General features: G+C 59.4%; 1 protein-coding gene across 1 annotated transcript; it reads right to left on the bottom strand.

Annotated features, from left to right (window-relative positions):
• Positions 1–398: 398 nt before the first annotated feature.
• On the bottom strand, positions 399–4,294 carry CUNH1orf216 (chromosome unknown C1orf216 homolog). Its single transcript, XM_026086004.1, has 2 exons — positions 4,236–4,294; positions 399–2,669 (listed from the first exon to the last, which is right to left on the bottom strand). The coding sequence occupies exon 2, from the start codon at positions 2,651–2,653 to the stop codon at positions 1,793–1,795; it is 861 nt and encodes a 286-aa protein (XP_025941789.1). The 5' UTR covers positions 2,654–2,669; positions 4,236–4,294; the 3' UTR covers positions 399–1,792.
• Between the last annotated feature and the right edge of the window lie 15,770 nt (positions 4,295–20,064).

Raw genomic sequence — 20,064 nt, 5'->3', positions numbered from 1 at the left:
CCTCATTTTGCAGACAAGAAACTAAACCAGTGCCTGACTTTGCACAGAAATTCGGGGTAAAGCTGGGACTGTAACCCAGACCATGCTGAGAGCTAGGCTGAAAGCTAACCACACTCCTCCTCCTCCTTCTGCAGTTCATCAGCGACATAAATAGAACATGTATCAGATTAACACGTACGAAAATGCAGCAAATAAACACAGCATGTCCTTTTCGATTGCTGCTAGCAATCCTCTCTGGGTAAAACATAGATTAGAAAAAAATATTCTCCTTCCTTTCGATGATAAATTCATACAAACACAAACAGCACAACTTTGAGAGCAGCTTCCTGGTCATGCACCGTGTTAAAGCACGTTCCGCAAAGGACGGATACCCATATGCACACGCTGGCTGTGAAAAACAGAAGATCTAAATCAAATCCGCTCTGATACTGAATCTAAAAAATAAATATTGGGTTTGAATCAGTGGATACTTAAATTTATTTTCAAGCGTTCTGAGGTCAGTTTTAAGTATGATTCTCTCTTTGGACCTAACGCATTAATTCAGGTCTTACCCGCAAAGCTTTTCAACGTGCTTAATTAGGCAGTGTGCTAGAGTGGGTCCCGACGAACAATATAGGACACCTCGTTCAGACAGAAAACACGAGCAAGTTTCAAAAGTCGCTGGGTTGTCACACGTACGCATGCATATGAACGGATATCGTGTAGGTCATCGAGCRAGCGGGAGCCGCCCCTTGCGTTTGAGCACGTGCCGAAACGCTTTGCCATGTCGGCAAGACCTCAGGGGTACGCGCAAAAGCTTGGCCGAATCAAGGCCGGATGGACCTTCACGCGGCGAGCACCTCGCACGTAGCTGCGAGCGCCGTCCCCGAGCACGTGGCGCTCAGCTGCGCGAGGCCACTGCCGCCGGACCCCGTCGCAAGGCGCTGGCCCCCGCTCGGGCCTTTGAAGACTGGGACCAGGGAAGAGTTTCAGCTTCATSTGGATTCTCCCAGACGTTTCCCCCTCCTCCAGTCAGGTGTTTGCGGGATGGTTACTGGTAGCAGCAGGAGAGAAGAGGGAAGTGGGAGAAGAAGGAAATTTTTAAAAGTGCTCTAATTAAGTTGGTGGCCTCGGCAGTGCCCTGGCCGTGTCCGACCGCTGCCCAGGAGCAGCTGGGGGACGTCTCAGGCCTTCCTTGCCCATGCTCCAGCCTGGGGATGTCTTTTCCTAGACCATCTCTCATGAAGCWGCAGAGCTACAGTAAAGTGATGAAATGAACTCCTACTTTTAAATGCTCAAACGAAGGACCCTAAAGTAGATTTAAAAGATGAGTCCCAGCATCACAGACTCAGCAAATCTCAGTGTATCGAGGTCCCCAGCCCGGTGTTGCACAAGCCCCTAGACCTAGCAGGACACAGTGCAGAGGACCTCGAGCTGTGGCTGGTCGGCACAGTAGCCAAACAGCTGGTACTTGCTCATCAGCAGCTGGGTGGAAAAGGAAGTGTCGGAGAAGTTGAGATGAAAAGTCATTGAAAAGGGTCCTGTAACGTTGGAAGGACCTTGTGCTGCTGGAGCCCATGGAATCTCTGGGTGGCATCTGCTGCATGGTATCTTCATGCTTCATGGAAACCAGGATGGGCAGAGCCCATGGGAGCCCGCAGCTCACGTTTTTTGAAAGCCTCTGGAGCAAAACATGGCCCCAGGCCCCATCGCGGAGGGCGAGTGCTGGGAGAAGCTCCTTGCAGCTGAGAGAGGGGAGCGGCGTGAATCCCAGAAGAGACGAGTGGGACGGGGCAGCGCAGGGCTGTGGGGCTCACAGCCCGGGGCGGTCCGGGGCACCGGGGCACGCCAGGCCTTGCTGGATGTAGCGGATGAGCTCCTTGCGGTTGTCCAGGATGGTGTCGAAGCTCTCCTGCAGCCGGTTCTGCTGGTCCACGACCTTCTGCTGGAGGCTGTGGATCCAGCGCAGCAGCGCCAAGCGCCGATACATCACCAGCTGGATGTGGTGCTTCTCCTTCTCCTGCTCCTTGAACCTCTCCTTGTCCTGGATGTGCTGGAAGGCTTCCGCCAGCGCTGGGAAGAGGTGGTCTGTGTCAGGGGAGGTCTCCGTCTCGGGGTCGGCCACTCCAGGCTCTGCTGGGCTCTTCTGGATGTGGGCAGCGGCGGGAGGCTCCCAGGCGCTCCCAGAGACGCTGTCAGGGCTGTCGATGCTGAGGGAGCTGCTGGCGTAGCCGTTGTCCTCCGCGGGGGAGCTCAGGGGCTTCCTGCACTCCTTGGCGGTGTCCTCCACAGCCGCTTTCTCATCCCCCGGCCCGCCGACCTCCGCTCCCTCGGGGGGGCTCCGCACATCCGCGCGGAGACGCGCTTGGTCTCCTTTCAGGCTTTGGGCGGCATCCCTAAGCCTGCCCTGAACCATCTGTCTCTGCATTAATAACAGCAGATTATCGGACGGATTTGTCATGTTTTCGCTCCGGCTGGAGCTTTCCTCCATGCGGGTCCCRGGCGCCGGCTGGCTCCAGTTCTCATTGCGGTCGTACACCCCCGCCACRAAGTTGAAATTGGTGTCTTGCCTGCGCTCCCCGTCCCCCAGGAAGGCTGTGCCCAGCGTGGGGTCTCGCTGGCCCTCGTGGAAGGGGGCGTTCAAGGCGATGTCGGGCTGGCAAACTGCAAACATCCTCCCGGCCTCCTGTCTGCAAAAGAGACACCGAGATGTGACAGATGCAGAGGAAGATCTTCCCCGAGTCGGGGCCAGCCAGGCCTCCAAGGCCGTGAGGAGGCAYGCGGGTTTGCTGGCTGGCATGACCAGAGCTGGCTGTTGAGCTATGGCAAGATAAAACATTCTCTTACTTTTTTTGCCTTTCTTTAATGCTGAAGAACCCAAGTCACGGGCCAAGCCRAACCCCAGCTGCTGGAGGCAGAAGGGCTCTTCCCTTTCCCTGGGTGTTTTGCTGCTGCTCTCAGCATGCCCCCAGGCTGGAAACCCCAAATCTTCCTGGGGCAAACTCTCATCTGATGCAAAAGCGAGGMGCCCGGGCTTGGGCAGTCACCCTCCACCATTTCTCCGCTCCTTGTGAAACCAAGCTTTTGTGGCTTCCTCTCTGCGATCGTTACGGGCATTGCGGGGAGCAGGCACGCCGCCGACGCGCTCTCCCCAGCCGCAGCCGCGCTTGGGGGGGATGCAACTAATTCCATGCCTGCAGAGGATCGTTTGGAAGAAGCTGCTTCTCCAACAGCAATAAGATTTGCTATGAATCATGGGCATTGCTTGGTAAATCAGGGACCCGAGCACTGTTTGCTTGGACCTGGGGTGTTCCCAGCGGCTGTGCCCTGGGGACCCAGGGCTGGGCCGCAGCTCAGACACAGCTTGGTGGATTTTGGCCATGGGATATGCCAGATCCACCAGGACCCACCTGACCTCGTGGGCCCCGTCTGAGAGCGTAGAGGGATCCTCCTGCCACCAGGTCAGGTGGAGGAGAAAAGCCCTCCAGAAACTGCACATTGCAGGATTAAAACCAGATCCCTCTTTGGAGACGGACTGTCCTGCCTTTAGGGGTGGCTGCAGAGCCCCCAGGCCCCTTCCCACGATCCTGGCTTGGGGCCGGGGGAAGGAGCAGTGGTCATTCCCTCTGCCCGCAGCCGTGCCAATGCCCGCAGCCGTGCCAATGCTCAGCTCCCTAACTGGATGAAGAAAATGCAAGAGGAAAAAAACCCAGCAGGGGAAGGACCCTAACGCACACAGTAATGCCTGCAGGGGAAGGGAGGACAGTCGCACAGATGCAATCAGGACTGTGAGACTGCAAAATTCCCGGCCGCAGCCCAGGCAGGGAGCGAGCCCTGCTGTGCAGCCCGTGCCCTGCGCTGCCTGCGTGCGCTGCGCGCCGGTGCCAGCACAGCCCGACGCTGGACCGCCGCAAACCCCCGGTGTGCAGCGGCCTCCGGCAGCGGCAGCCAGGGAGACCGGAGCCACCAGAGCATGTGTGCATGCACACACACGCACACACACGCACACACACGGCAAACGCGGGGGGGGGTTCAGGTGTCCGCGCCGTGCGGGGACACAAGCGGTTCCTCTCTGATCTTTGCAAGGCTGCTGCTGTCAGCGAGCGAAACGAGCAGCCTCCATCAGAGGGAGCCAAATGTGGCACCCGCCTGCCCTCCCCAGCCTGCGCCGGCCCCGCGGCCAGCTGCAGCCCGGCCCTCGGCCCCTCTCCGCGGCCCCCGCGGGATGCGGACGCCCCCGTGCAGCACGCACTCACCGCCGGAGCCGGGGCGCGGGAGGCAGAGCGCCGGGGCCGCACCTCCTGCCGCCGCCGCAGCCCGGCCGCCGCGGACGGAAATGGTCCCTTGCAGGGCAGCAGGAAAGCGTCATGCGCTGCACACTTCCGACGGCGCGGCGGCCGCAGGCCCATGGCCCGCCGGCGCTCCCGCCTTCCCACGAGGTGGCCTGGGGGCCCGTCGGCGCCTGCCACGTCCCCCCGCGGCACGGCCGGTCTCCCTGCAAATGCCAAAAGATCCTCTGGGATGCAGGCGCCGGGCAGCACGCCGGTGTTTGCCAGGCGGGAGCGGATGCCYGGCCGGGGACCGGCGGCATCAGTGGGGAACAGCAAACCTGGGGACCCCTGGGGCCCCACGAGCCGTGTGGAGCCAGCAGGACCCGCAGGGATGGGTGTCCGTCTGCTGCACCCCCGGTCTGTCCATGGCCTCCCGGGGAAAATCAGGGAGGGAGAATTGCTCTTGTGCTTGCCCGGCATTGAGGATGGGGGGAAACAGCTGCGTTAATAGGGGATATCTGCTACGGCAGGGGAGAACGGGGAGAGATGCTGCAGCCTCGGCAGGGGGAAAGGGTCTGCGGGGCCGGAGCGTCCCTGCAACGTGCAGCCCCCGTGGGGACCCTGCACAGCCCCCATGGGGACTCTGCACAGCCCCAGCCGGGCCGGTCCCGGCGCAGCACATGCACACGCGTGTGCGACCCCCTCGGAGCAGGGCAGGGGCGGCTGCACTTCGGACACGGCGCCTCCTTCCCAGCCCCTGCCCCATCTGTCCGGCGGCCTCCGGAGCTCCCTGACTGCCAGGGCTCCCGTCTCCCTGTGCCTGCTCCCCGCGGGGCCGCGGGCGCAGCGGGACCCCGCTCTCAAAGGGACCTTTATCCCCCGCGTGGAGAGCGGGTGCCTGCGAGCTCCGAAACGAAAAGGCGCAGCAACATCAAAGGGCTCCCAGGAGCGCTGGGCTGGGAGAGCGGGGTCACATGCGGCACCACGAGCGCTGGGGGGATAAAGCGGCTTTGTGGCGCAGGGCAGGGACGCCGGCACGGCGCGGGCACCGCAAGCGGCGCCAGGGCACCACGAGCGGCACACGAGCCCCGGCCGGCACCTGTGGGTCTCATTGCTCATTGATCCCGTTCCCTGTTGCTCCGTGGTGCTGCGGAGGTTCGGAATAGTGCAATGACGGCTGCAATAAGCAACAAATAAGTTCTTTAACTTTCCATCTGTCTAGCAGGCCACTAGCTAAYGTCTGCTGGCTCCGCGCTGCTCCTGCCCCGAGACGGCCCCGTGGCGCAGGCAGGGACCRTGGCACGGGCACAGCGCGGGCGGCAGCACTCGGCATGAGATTAAAGGAAAGTAATAATAATGCTCATCACAGAAGGAAGCAAGAATCCAACTCGGACACTTCTGTGAATGGGCAGTAAAGAAAAAAAATTTGGGCAAACGATAACCTTGGCTTTGCTCTGCCCTGCTCTGCTCTGCTTTTGAGCTCTGTGCTTACTAGTGCTGCCTTGTGTTTAGCTTCCACCTGGGGCCAGAATTAAATGCAAAGCAACATATTGCTCATAGAGCAAGGGCGAAAGTGTCCTCAGTTTGGGACCTTCTGCTCCTGGTTATGCACGGGGGACACTTTGGAAAGTGATGGTTTCTTCTCAGTTTGGATTTCGGCAGATCCAAGCACAGGGAAACAGCAGTTCAGCTGCAAGCCTGGCGTTTTGCTCGCCGGGCGGTAGCGGTGCTCGTTCCTCTCGCTTTCCCCCTCGCCGCGGGGCCGGTAGCACCAGCGCGACCAGGCCTGCAGCAGGCGCGCTGTGGGCTGGCCCGGCCCCACTTGTGCTCGCTGCAGCCTCCCGAGCGTTTTGGGTGTTTCCTCCCCAAAYGCTGACAGCTCTGCGAGCGGGGCTAGTCCCGGATCCATGGAGGGAGCCAGGCGGGGAGTTTGCAGTTATCTGTTTGGTTTGGGTTGTTTTGTTTCAAAACGGTGCGGCTCATGGTTCAGCCAAGCGCCCCCCGACCCCAGCGATTAGCTAGAGCTGATTGAGACCAGAGCAGATTTGCTGTTTGCAATGAAAACAACCCAACTGCACTGCAAACCCAACCTTTCCCTCGACCCCAGACGCGCACCCAGACAGCACGAAGCCAGCCGCCTCTTTGCATTTGACAGAGGCTTCCCAGCACCAAGCCCCAACCGCGCCAGACTTGATGGCTGCGGCAGCAGGCGCCGTGGCCGGAGCGGTTGGACGCGGCGCCGCTTTCCCGAGCCGAGCGGTGGCGGTGGGAGCCGGGGAGCCGGACCTGCGGCCYGCGGGCCCCGGCTCCCCCTCTCGCCGCGCTGCCACCTGCTTCTCATATGCCGCGCTCCCCCCAGCCGCTGCACCGTGCCCGGGCTTTGAACCAAATTGGTCCCAGAAGACGCCCTCGAGAGCGGCCCCCGCGCCCGCCTGACRTAGGCCCCGGTGTCACGAGACGCGGCCGAACCTTCGCTGCCGGGAAGGAGCGATGGGGGAGTTCAAAGCCGCCCACATGCGGGACCGGTTAGGGGCTGGCTGCCCCCGCGGGGGCCCGCGGGAACGGGGCCGCCGGAGCCACCCCGGGGCCATGCGCACCCCGGGAATCGCCGCCGCCGGCTCCTGGCACTGGCCCGGCCGCGGGTTGCCGGCACCTGCCCTGCCGCCGGCCCGCGGGCGCTTTCCCGTGGCGTGGAGACGGGCCCCAGGAAACCGCCCCGAAAGAGTTAAAAGCGCAACGTTGCACATAAAAAAAAAAGAAATTACAGATGAAAAAAGCGCCCTGAACCACATGCGACCTAACCTCCCCAGCGGCTCATCTGAGTTTAATAACAGAGGGGGGAAATCTCCCAAAAAGCTCTCAGAGAAATTAAAGTAAACAACGTCCTGACCTCCAACCCCGCGCTGCCCCGCGCCTGACTCGGCCCGGCTGCGCGGCCGCAGACAGCTTGACATTTTGTGTAATTGTAAACACATTCGAGTAAATACGCGGGGGGGCGGGCGGCCCCCGGCTGGTCAGGGCGCGCAGCCGTTTTGCAGCCCCCAAAAGCCAAAAACCCTCGCGGGGCCGGGCGGGACGTGCCGCTGGGCCGGGGCGAGCAGCTGCCGCGCTGCCCGCCGACTCGGCGTTCCCGCGGGCTCTGAGCGCTCGGCGTTCCCGYGGCTTGGCGGGTTTTCGTGCCCAGCGGCACCGGGAACAGCCGAGATTTCGCAGGACCGGGAGCATTTGGAGGCCCCGAAGCAAATGCGCAAGGTGAAGGGCTGGGAGCCGTCGGGCTTGCAGCACTGAGCCCTGGGGCGGAGCAGAGATATGGCCCCACGGGCACGGCGGCCGCTGGGGTGTTTAGGATGGAGGGAGGAGAAGGATGTTAGTGAAGGGTTTGTCCTCTTGGCCTCAAAAAACTTAAAAACTATGCTCTTATTTTCATAGATCCCAACCGTTTCCCCAGGCCCGTGGGCTGCGTGTCGCCTGCAGCACCCRCATGAGCAGCATCCTCTTCCCTCCGAGCCTGCGGCAGGGAAAGTGCCATTAAAAGAGGAGAAAAAGGAGGAAAGAGGGACCTGGAGCCGGCCAGCCACACTTCACGCCACCCCTGTGCCCCGAGCCCCGGCAGCCTGCTCCCACCTCCGCCTGCTGCCGCCCTGGCCCCTACCTGTAAAACAAATTATGTTTCAATCAGAATCAAAGGCAGTGACAGATGCGCTATATTTGATGAAAAATGCCAAGAATCTGCAGCCAGATTGGATTTCACGGAAGCCAGGAATTCCAGGGAGGCCAGGCGATTTCCACATGGCATGGGGTCAGGGCCTGCAGGGATCCAGGCTTAGGATCCCTCCGTGAAGGGCCGGGATCGGGTGGCGGCGGAGGAGGACGGGGCCGGGGAGCCGGCGCAGGGGTTGGCGTCCCCCCGGTCCCCACGCCGGGTGCCCTGTCCCCGTCCCCATCCCAGTCCCGTCTGCGGGACGGCTGGGAAAGCCGGCTCCCCCGGACCCGGCGCCAGGAGAGACCCCCCCTTTCTGGTRTGACCTTATCCAGGGAGAAGAGCCTCCTTCATCTCGCTCCCAAACCCTCTTGGCTTTCATAACTCACAAAAAAGGGATTTGTCGTGACTCAGGGAGCCGCTCTGTGCCAGGAGAGCGAAGCTGGTGTCCTTTAGACGCTTCCTCTGTGGTTTATCGGCTGCTTAGCTACAAAAGGGGAATATTGATACCGACTCCTCCCCTTCCATTAGACCAGGACCCCAAAATCACCATTTCCTCTTGGCCTGTGAATCACTAATAAAATCCAGACAGAAAGGTCTGATTAGGAAATTGTTTGGGAAATTGAAAGGAAGTGGGAGGAACCGGCACTCGCTGGCGCTCGGCGGCGGGGCGGGAGGCCGCCGCGCTCCTGCCGTCGCCTCGGCCCGTCGCCACTTCGGGGCGCGGGGAGCCGCGACGGCTCCAGCACCCGCTGCGCTTCCCTTCCCGCCGAGGGGCTTGGCCGCGGCCCGCGGGAACCGGCTGGGCGGGGGCACCCCCAATCCCGCCGCCCCTTCCGATCCTGTTCCTCGGGAACAGCCGGGAAAGGCCTTCGCGGGCAGGAAAGAAAGTAAATTCATGTAAAAACGCTCTGGTTGCTCCTTGGAGAGCACGCGGCGCGCTCCGACCTGCGCGGAGCTCGCACCCGCTCCGCGTACGGCTTGGCTCGGACACCAGTGCCCTCAAAATCCCAGCGCAGGTGGGTCTGAAGCTGTGATCCAGACCTTTTCTCCATAAAAGAGCCTTTGGCTGGGAGCAGAAACCAGTCTGTGGCAAAACCCACCCACACACGGCCAGGCCGTGGCCGGGTTCCCCCGTTTGGCGCCTTTCGTGCCATCCCCGTGGGGGCCGCGGAGCGGTGGGGCTTTGCGGTCATGAGTTTACGTCGGTGACTGACTTTCAGGGCAGACAAGCTGAGTCCAGCTACAAATACGGAAAGCAGAGCTGCTTTCCTTATTTTTGTCCACCTAATTTTGTCCGCTCCCGATTCATTCCCGGCGCTATTGCTCCATGGTTTGCACCAGCTCGGGGCAAGCAGCACCAGGCTGGGCTGGTCCCTCCTGTGCTGTCCCACGTGTGGGGTGACACAGCTCCCCTAAACTGGGTTATGGCGCCACAGGAGAACTCATCCCTGAAGTTCATGCGGGAGAGAAACCGCTCGCTGCCATCGCTGCCAGAGCGACCGCTGCCCGCTGCCCGCCCGGCCCCGGTTAGCGCCTGCTCGACACGTTTCCGATTTCCCGTGTATGCCAGCTACCACCCCATAGCTCAGAAGCGGCTGAATTTCAGCAGCGAGTGGATTTGTCTGTCTGTACGGATTTGGGGATGAAAATCAGTACGTACATTTAAGAACATATTTTTTTCTTTCATCACTGTCCATCAGCTGAGCCAAGGCAGTGGGACTAAATGAAATCTTTCCATCATTTGATTTCTACAGTGGAGCATTTGCCAATGTTCGAGCATGAAATCCTTGGCCTGTGCCCAAGCACCATACATTCCCCGGCTGTCTCCCGTCCAAGCCAGACCCGGCTACTCGGCTTCTCACCGCCCATGAAATGGGGTACATTCAATCCAGGAGGGCTCTCAACATGCAAATAAAATAATAAATGCTGCTGTGCCTCTGGATTATGATCTCAATGTGCAGGAAGTTCAATAACGCACAAGTAATCCTTGCAGAGAGCAGCGAGTCACTGGTGTTTTGGTGACTGTGAGCCAAAGAGGAAGAGGAAAATAGTGGTGAAGCAGCTGGGGCGGGAGGGCGTCCCACGGCTCACCCGCGACGGGGACGAGCCCGGACGGAGGAAAACCTCCGCGGTTCCCCTCRGGGCAGCGAGGGAAGAGCTCTTGTCACTGAACTCGGGCTCTTGGGCCTGGCACAACGAAGGCATTTAACTCTCCAGGGATGAAAGAAGCCTATAGCGCCGAATTTTGCCTTGTTTTAGGGCTGTGTCACAGCTACGAGACCCACCGAGGGCGCTGGCCCCGCGGGAAGGCTCAGGGTGGTGGGAGCGCCGGGTGCCAACGGCAGCTCCGGGCTGATCGCGCGGGTCTGGCTCCGGCTCTGGTGCCCTCTAACGGGTAAATCTCCAGGCTGGAATATTTGTGCTCCAAAGGCAGCAGTTTTGCAGATAAATCCACGCGCTGTCAGATCGGCTGAGTCAGTGTAAATGTATTCGGGAGCCGCTGTTGCTTTTGCCCTCGCCAAAACTTTGTGAGCATTTCAAGCCAAACGAGCGACTCCGGGCAGCGAGGCTCCGTGGAGGAAGGTTCACACCGCGCTACCAAAAGACTAACTAACTGCTGTAGCAGCACGTACGCTGCCAACGGCTGCAGCAGACCGGCGTGCATCACCCGGGGTAGGATGCCGTCATCTGCTCTTGCAGCTCTCCAGAATGCTATACACCAAGGCACAAACCTTGTTATGAAAACGGTACTGCCCTTTTGCTCCCGTTTCATACACGTCTTACAAATGAAGCTTTCATGACAACACACTTCCCGGCAGTCCCTTAACTGCTGCACGCTTTTGCTGAAATAGAGGGGGTTCAACATTTGGATCTCATCACACAGAAAACTTCAGGACTGAAATTGAAATCAGTATTTCAGTCTTGAAAACAAATCTGATACATTCCATAAATGCTTTAATTCATCCCTTTATCACAACATTGATAAAAGGCTTAGTTTCAGCTGAACTGTTTTGATTAATAACTGCAATAGACTCTAACCAGAAGGATTTGTATTATGTGGCATTCAGTGAGATTAAATGTTTTGTTTGCATGTAATCAGAATATTCTGATGTGGAAGCTGCTCCACTAGAGAGCTTTGAACCAGCTCAAATCAAAAAACACTTGGTGCTTTTTTTTTTTCTTTTGCAGTTTCCCCTTCACCTATAACAAGTCAAAACATCTGTTAAAATTCAAGCAGAGCAAAACAGCCTGGATGGACTGGAAAAATTAAAATGGCCAGGGTGAAATTAAACAACTCTGCACGTTGCAGCCAGGCGGGAGAGCAGCGCGCAGAGGTTCACACGCGGGGACGTTACTCCGGCCAGCGCAGGCTGCAGCAGTGCCCCAGGAGCGAGTTGGGTCCCGCGGGCACCCGCCGCCCCGGTGCCGGGCAGCGGCTCTGCCACCCCGGCCAACGCCATCCCCGCGCTGCCGTCAGCTACAGCCCAGTTAACGCAACCTGTCTGTTCGTCCGTAAAGCCACCAGCACCAACAAGTACGAAACACTTCTCAGTTTTTTTGTTTGGGCATTTTTGCCTTCTCAGCCTTCCCTCTCTCATATTTGGGGCTGCATCCCCAGCCTCAGCGATGGTGCTCCCCAGCCTCGATACCCGCGGCCCTGGGGCCGGAGAGGGAGACGCTGGGCAGAGACCAGCCTTCCCCAGCCGATCCGAGCTGCTTGTCAGCAGGCAGTCAGCGCCGCGCGCTGGAAATTGCTCGGCTTGTCTCCTAGCAGGAGGCAGGAAAGCTCCCACAGTTTTAAGAGCAGGTTTTAAGTCCTTCAAGGCCGCGCGGGGCTGGTTTATAAGCCCTCGCTGCGCCAAAAGTGGCCGCCTCTCCTCCCGCAGCTCAGGGGCAGCCGGGATTTACAGCTCAGCCTTGCGAGGCGGAAGCACAGCACCGCGCGGGCGGCCCCAGACGGGAACCGCATCGYCCCGCGGCCGCGCGAGCACCAGGCGCTGCGCAAGGGCGCCGGCGCGTTCGGTCGCCTCGCTTCCAGGGTTTGAGACGGCAGCGCTGGCTCTGCGGCCGGGCTGGCTTTTGTGGTCTGGGTCTGTCGCGGGCGGCACTTGCACCGGATGAATTTGCGGGTCGAGTGGGCTCTCCTGCGGCCCCAGCCCATCCGGGAATCGCCCCGCTGGGGCCGAGAGGAGCACAGCGACCCCGGGAGGAAACAAGCAGCAGCCCCTGGGAGCCGGGCAAGGGCTCGGCTGAACCTGTTCCCCATCCTGGTCCAGGATGGATCCACGCCCTGGCTTTTGCTTTGAGTTTCAAGTTCAGATAAGCACGGAGGAGTCGAAAGCAAAGCTCCGCAGGGCTGCGCCCGACCCCACGTCACCCCTGCTTGAAGCCACCAAAGGACAAACGTGTGTCAGAGGCTGCAGGAAGATTTTCAGGCTCTCAGGGATCAGCTGCTCCCCAAAGAGACGCTTTTTGTGGCTCTCCTTGGAGCACCGGTTAAGGGAAATCATCAAGGAGAGCCAGTGAGCTGAGAAATAGAACATCCCGTTTCCACAGGATCCTTTCATGGGATCAGAGAGCGAGAAGCACGGACGGAAAATGTGCATCAGGCAGGGCCGGGCCTGCGGAGTTTAACCTCGCTTGCCCCAGGAAAGGTTGGCTGCTTTTTAATTGCCCTCTGAAGGCAGAAATCAGCAGCGTGACAACTCCATTATACTGTAATGAATTACCTGTGTGGGGGTTAGAGCTGGCCAGGTTCTCTCCAGGAAAAAAGGCCCTTTTCAATGGACGATGCCTCTCTGACCGAAATGGAAGTTTTCATTATGGTCAAAATTCCCTGCTTTTTAATGAAAGTGGGAAATTGTAGGGCTGGGTTATTCTTCCTTCCTCTTTCTCTCCTTTTCCACGGGAGAGGGAGGGACATAATTTGAACTAAGTAGCGAGAAAAGGCACCGGGGGATGGAAAGAAAGAGCAAAACCGTAAAATCCCAGGAGCGTTTCGGAACAGCAGCACTCTCACGGCAGGCGCGCGGGGCTGGGGCGAAGCGGCAGCACGCCGCCCCGGCATGCAGGTGCCCTCCGGCCGGCACCGCGTTGCAGGCCCAGGCCGGGCCGGGGAAAGGTAGCACTTTTTCGATGTCGGAAACGAGGGCTTTCAGCAATTACAGTGGCATTCCTAGATAAACTCCCGCTTCCTGGCGGGTGCGTTTCCATTAACTTGTTTGGGTCACAGAGAAATGGATCCCGGCGAGAGGCCAGCGGAGCCTCGGCTCTTCTGGCAGGAACCGCGCGGCAAATTCTCTCTGCATGGGTGAAATTCCCTCTGCTACCAGAGCTTATTATCTCCATACAGGAACCAACAATATCCTTTCATTTAGACACTAATTCGAACAATGTGCGCCCRGCCGGGGGAGGATGGGCGCTCGCTGCTCAGGAGCCTTTGAAAAAGCCAGGCCGGAGCCAAACCGAGAGGAAAAACAGCCACGGCGCAGCTTGTACCAAGGGAGAATTATCCCGAAGGAGAGCGYGGCGTCTACGGGGCGCGCATGTGCGTTTTGCCTAACGGAGAAAATCACCTTCTCTGCTTAACCGAAGTGTTCAGCCTTATAATTACAATTTCCATACGGCTGGAGGGTACAATGCAACACTTTTTAAATTTGTTCTATCATAAAGCTTACACCAGGCATCAGAAGAAGTCGGAGTGTGTAATTGATAAGCGTAAAAGCATTTGAATTTCCATTTCCAAGAATGGACAAGACCGGAGGCAGGCGGAGGCGGAAGGAGGGTGGCGCAGGCAGCGGCTCCCACGACCGTCCYGGGCGTTGCTGCGTCACGGACGGGGCTCTGGGCAGCGCGTCCCAGGCGCAGGGACCTTCCCGGGCTGCAATTGCTATTTACTCTTGGCAAACCGTYGGGGAAATAATTAACGTCTGGCGTTCGCCAGGATGCAACCAAGGTTTAGCCTTTGCATGAGCGGCAGATGCATCCCGGGGTGTCTAGGGAGATTGGAAAACAAGCAAAAGCCCCAGAAGGGATCTCGGTTYGAGCGCGTCCGGCGGATGAAGCGCGTCCCCAGGATGGGCCAGCCCCGGGGATGCAGTATCGGCCCGTTCCTGCGGGTGCCGGTGGCGGCAGGACCCCCGGCCGTTCCCGCGGTGGCGAGGGAGCCTCCGCTGCGGGTCCTTCCTGGGCGATCCCGACAGGGCCTCGGAGGAGGAGACGGGARATGGAGGGAATTTCTAATTTATTTACTTTTAAAGTGTAATTCTTATGAATATTCACACCCGCGTGGGGGAGAGGAGGCTTGCTCCCCCATGGCGGGATATCAGTCGGAACATCGTCTAATTGATTACTGGGAAATTGCTCTTGCTGGAGAGGGAAGCCCTCTCCGCGCTCTCCTGAATTAATTTAGCTTGTGCCACTCTTGGCTGTGCTCAATTAATCTCGTTAAAGTGATATAATTTTATCTAGCACTTCACACAAGGACGGCACCGCTCAATGACGACACGACGGAAGATCAGTTAACGAGGGGATAACGGGGCTCCTTGGGCCGGGCGCGGGGGTCCAGCTGCCCGCGGGGGCTGCCCCGGCACTACGGGAGYGCCTGCCGCTCCGCACGGACACAAAGAGCGGCGGAGGCGCGGACGGCGGCCCGGCCCTCCCGCGGCAGCTGGCTTGGTGGGACGTAATCCCGCAGCAGCGATGCCGGGGGAGGGGGGCTCGGGCGGGAGAGGTGAGGGGCGCCGCGCCGGGCCCCCGCGATCCTCGCCTTTTCTATACCCGCTATTGACTGTCTAAATAGTTCTTTGGTGATTACAATGTAAATATAGCTTTTCATGGAGTAAAGGCCTTTTATGGGATCCCCACACACTTAACCACTTAACCCCGGCGACAAAAAGAGCAGTGAATTAGCCGTTTAGAGGCTGCTCGTGCAGAAAAGCGGGCCCTGAATAGGATTTGGGGATCTCTGTGTATCAATTGCTATGCTTCAGGGGCTGTCAATGGGGGCTCTGGCGTTCGAGCATGTGCCAACGGGGCCGCGCGGATACGGATGGAGTGTCAAAAAAAAAAAAAAAAAAAGCAGCTGCTTCTCTTTAATACAACCATGATTTATTCATGGCGACTTGGGGAGGGCCCGGGGGACACGGGGAAGCCTCGGCGGGCCAGGGTCGGCGAGGGCTCGCCACCGAGTGCCAAAGGCATCATCCCGCTAGGTGACAGGGAGCCCTAATAGAGATTTCCCGGGCCGAGCCTGCCTTGGGCACAGGCCAGCCCGGGTGCCGGGAGCCTCCGGAGCAACCCGCAGGGCTGAGCCRGCTGCCGGCCCCGGGCGAACAGCGAGGACGTCCCTGCGGCACCGCTCCCTCGCCGCCGGCACCCAAACAYGGCCGTAGCCCGGACCCTCGGCAGGGTCCTGCGGCTAAATTGCACCCTAACGCCCCGCCGCGCACGGCCGTCCTGCCTGGGGACGGTCTGGAAATGTCAGGACTTTCCCTCGGCCGAGCCTCAGAAGCGGCAGGAGGGTCCGGTCGCGGGAGCCGCGGGAGCCGCAGTCATGCGCCGGCTGCGCGCGCACGGGCTCGGCGGCCCGTCCCAGCTGGGCCCGCGGCCGAACAAGGGACGCCTTCATGGAGCAACGCTGCGGGGAGGGGGACGTGGGGAGAGCAAACTCAAAGCAGATCTGAAATGAATGGCCTGAAACGAGGAGACGCRTTCGGACAAAGCCGGGGCTCTGTGTGGGGAACAGAGGCGCGTTTGAATGGATGAAAAGCAGACAGCACATGGTCGGATTGCAAAGAGCAGGCAGACACGCACCACCATGTGCATCCGCAGCGGCGGCCTCGGTGACGCCGGGCTCCCTCGAGGGCTGGATGTGGCCATCGCCGTCACGGCAGGCAGAAACCACGGGGCCGCAACTGGGTTTGCAGAGCCCCGACCCCGGATCCCAGGACGCAGCCGAAAGGTCAGAGAACCGAAGCTGCCTTTCTTCTCATGCGAAGCACAACTGAGAGCGCTCTTGTCTGCAACAAACCCGGCTGGTGGGAAGCAGATTCCCAGGAACGCCCCGTCCTCGCCAGGGCCCGTCTGCCCAGCGCCGGACACACGCGTGGAGCCTTGCATCCCCTGCAATCCAGCCCTGCTTCCTGCGCTGTCCCCTTTCAGTCCCCAGCGGCACTTGGACCTCCCCGGGCGGACACGGCTGCCGACGGCACTTCCTAGCAGCTGACCAGCTCGGGTTAAGGCACTCGCATTTTGTTGACGCCCTCGTGGCGGTCGCTCGCTATCCGGCGCCGGCGCTTCCCATGCAGGTGGACAAGCATCCCGCATCCCACATCCCGCATCCCGCATCCCATATCCCGCATGAGGCTGYGGAGCCGGTGACCCCAGGACCCTGGCGGCCGGGACACGAGGGCTGAGCTGCGCTGCAGGATGGAAAAGCGACGCTGGCTTGGCCAGGACAGACAAATCAGTTCCTTCCCCTCCTCATCCAGTCTGGGAAAAAGACGGGCTACAAATGGGATTTCATTGAAGTCTCTAATAGCTTACGCGGAGCAGATAAAGTCAGGCTACAGCCCTATTTTTAGGCCCATGCAGATGGAAGGATAAAAGAAGGAGGGGGGAGGAAGGGTAGGAATGGAAATGAAAGACAAACAAACGCCAAGCAGATGTTGGGAGCGGCGCCTTTCCCCTCGCAGGATGCGTGTGCCGGCTCCCAGTGATGGTGGCCGGGGGCTCCCGGGGCGCCGGGGGGCTCAGCGCTGCCCGGGCACCGCAGGGCACCTTTCGGCCTGCGCCCAACGCGCTTGAGGCCATTCCCAGCAGATCCAGCAGCATTTCGGCTCAGCATTTTGGCCCGGGCAGTCCCTGGCGTGGCGGTCGCGCGGTGGGACAGCAGCACCCTTCCCAGTGGATCGTAATGGGACCGCTGGGTCCTGCCCTGAGAGTTTGGAAAAATGAAGGGACTCCACTCCCGAGGATCCTTCCCAGCGTTTTATATGGGAAGGAGCTTTGGGAATTTAGACGTTGCTGCAGGGATGGCCAGGCAATGCAAAGGTGGTCCACCAAGTCTGGTATGGACCTTGCTATTGAGCACCCCTGCTTCGAATTAAAGAGACCTTGAGGGCAAAGTGGCAAATTTGCAGGAATAAAGCAATTGCTGTAGGGTCAGACCTGATGCCCAGCTCGCCCTGTCTCAGCCGTCAGCGTGCAGGCACCAGCCTCTGCAATGCAAACCCTGCAGCCTCCTTGCGTGTCCTTCCTTGAATGTCGGACCGTTTCCCAAGGTCTGGCTGGAGCGGGGTCACTGCCAGCATCACGAATAGTCCCTGGGGTTTGTTTTGGCATCTCCAGTTTCCATTCAAGCCAGAGATACCGGCAGCACGGCTTTGTTCACAGGCAAGACCACAGACAACACCCAAAACAACGCATGGAAAAATCCCAACAGCAAGCGGAAGGTCATCCCAACTACTCCAAACTTCAAATAGGATGGGGGGGCCTCAGTGCTGGCTGATGAGTATCTAATGCAACTCTTCCACCCCTGCTTTTGCCCTCTGCAGATGTTCAGGGGTCTCTGCCAACTGTGCTGACCCCTCTAATCTTTTCATCCCTTCTTCCTTCTTTTTGCTTTCCAGCAGAAGGGAACCGGAGTGGCCAGCCATGGGGGGCGAGACTGGAGGGGTGTTTCCGTGCGCTCACACAGCTTTGCAGTCACCCCGCGGAGGGGCAGAGGCAACCGCACCTTCAGATATGTTATCATACTTTCTGGCTCATGTCATCTCTTCTCGGAAGAACACATATGCTCAGCAAATCAGTAGGTGGAGCGAAGGCTACCAAAATAAGAGCCAATCGGCCTGTGATATCATTCCCCCCGGAAGATTTGCTCAGAGCTTCATATTGAGAGCATTGCCCTCACAGAACGCAGAATAGAGAACACATGTCAGATATAATTGCCTGTTGCTTTCATTATCTTCTTTACATTATCTGACTCTGTGTTTATGCATTGCCTTTGTTTCGGTTGTCTGCTCCCCGTGTCGGGAAAGGATGCCCTCGCTGCCCCGGCCAGCCCCGGAGCAGCGTCCCGGGGCGAGCAGGCAAGGAGAGACGAGCCCCGGCAAAGCGCTCGCACACCCTGCCCCGCGCAAGAGGAATTTGCTCCCTTTGAAGCTGGCCTTTCCCTTGCCGAGACGTAGTGCAACTGTGGGTTTCTTAACAGGCCAAAATAAGGACGGATGTAAATACCTAGGATGCTGGTTTAATGATGATGTTTGCATATAAATTCCACTCTGCAGAACTCGTATTAATAGCGCACTAATAGAGGAGACCGGTCCCTGAGCAGGAGAGGTCCGTAAACCAGAATCACAAGGTGCCTGCCCAGGAAATGAAGTGCTTTATTATCTACAAGACACTTGAGGAGTGGGATAGCGGCTTTGTAGTTGCCAGGTGCAGGGGTACCTGCACTCGTGTTCTCACATCCAGTTCCTCCCCATAAAGGAAGTGAAAAGCCAGGAAGGAATCGTAAACCTCTCGTGGGCACAATTTGTTCCTTCTGTACTTAGATACAAGGGGAGAATGGGAAAAGCTGTTGTTTTCCCTGCCTTAGGGATCACCTCCAGCCAGCGAGGGTCTAAGTGCGAATTCTGCTAGCTGGCCTCTAATTGAAAGCGGCTGCAAGGGCAAGAGCCCGAAAACCGGAGCGAGCAGGAGCTGGCTGCAGCGGAGGGATGTTTCCAGTTCAATCGCATAGTTGAGTTGAGTTTATTGCAAAAGCTGCTGCCGCTTTGTCTCATTTATCTCTCCTCTCACCAGCTGCTGCACCCTGCAGCACCGGGCCGAGCGGACGGGTGGGCGGCTGGGACGGCAAACGCCGAGCCCGGCTCTCCCCTCGGCGCCCCGCAGCTGCRGCCAGGGCCGAGACAGCGCCTGGGGCCTCGGAGCGAGGAGCCGCAGCGGCTTTGGTGTTTGCATGCCTCCACCGGGGCTTTTCGGCCAGCGCCCAGGGCTGCTTCACGGCTCAGCCGGGACCAGAGTTGGTCCCCAAAGGGACGGCCAGGACCTTCAACCCGTCCCCTCCTTGCTCCCCCAGCGAAGCCAGGGGCTGGCGGGCTCCAGACCACGTCCTTTGCTGACGAGGGCCACGGCGCTGCCACCCCTGAGCCCCTGCCACGCGCACAGGGTTTTAGGAGAGCGCTGGGGCCACGGGGCTCTGCACCCCCATGCAAAATGCTCTGCTCTGAGGCAGCAATCCCAGCAGAAGGTCCCGTCCACGGTCGACACTGAGGCAACTATCTCACTGGGCTGGCAAGCAGAAGGGAGGAAGGAAGGAAAAGCCATTTTTCTCATCTGGTATTTAATTATGAAAAGTTGGGGGGTTTCAAAGCCCCCCTTCAGGCTTAATGTAAAATAGGAATGTGGAAATACCACCTATTAATATCCTGAGCAGGCGGGGATGTGGCGCTAGCGCCTCGGCGATTAATTACGCATCCTTCACAGAAATGAGTCTCCATTAACCGTGGCGGCTGGAAATTAGGCGGTGCAGAAAGACGCTGGCGCATGCTGGCCCCCGCTGCCCTCCAGCCGGGCCCTCACGGCCGAGCATGGCCAGGGCTCCCCATCCCGTCCCGTCCCGTCCCGTCCCGTCCCAGTGCGGCGCGGTGGGCCCTGGCCTGGGGCTGCTCAGAGCAGGCAGCGCCGAGTCAGGAGGCTGCAGCCCTGGTGTCGGGAGGCAGATTGGTGTAGAGACGCGCAGGCGTGAGCATTGCAAGGGGACACGCTGCCCATTGCAGGGGGACATGACAGGACCTGTTGCAAGGGGACATGGTGCCCATTGCAGGGGCCCGCTGCAGGATGATGCAGTGAGGCCAAGCACAGAGCCCAGGGGAGCAAAGGGGCTGCCCGCGGGAAGCCGGGCACCAGGGAAGAGGTCATTTCCAGAGCCCAGGGCATTTACCTTTCGTCTCTGAGGGTCTCCCAGCTCTCCTCATAAATCACAGGTCGGAATGGGCTACGGCATCCCGGGGCTGTCCATCTCCTCAGGTTAGCAGGCTGCTCTCTGGTGCCAGGTGCATGCGAGGACACACGTGAATGAGTGCACACCTCATCCTCCAAAGGGAA

The sequence above is a fragment of the Apteryx rowi genome, unplaced genomic scaffold (assembly GCF_003343035.1).
Source record: "Apteryx rowi isolate R43461 unplaced genomic scaffold, aptRow1 scaffold_68, whole genome shotgun sequence".
NCBI classification, from domain to species: domain Eukaryota; kingdom Metazoa; phylum Chordata; class Aves; order Apterygiformes; family Apterygidae; genus Apteryx; species Apteryx rowi.
The sequence above is the reverse complement of the archived record's forward strand: the minus strand, read 5'-3'. Positions and strand labels throughout refer to the sequence as shown.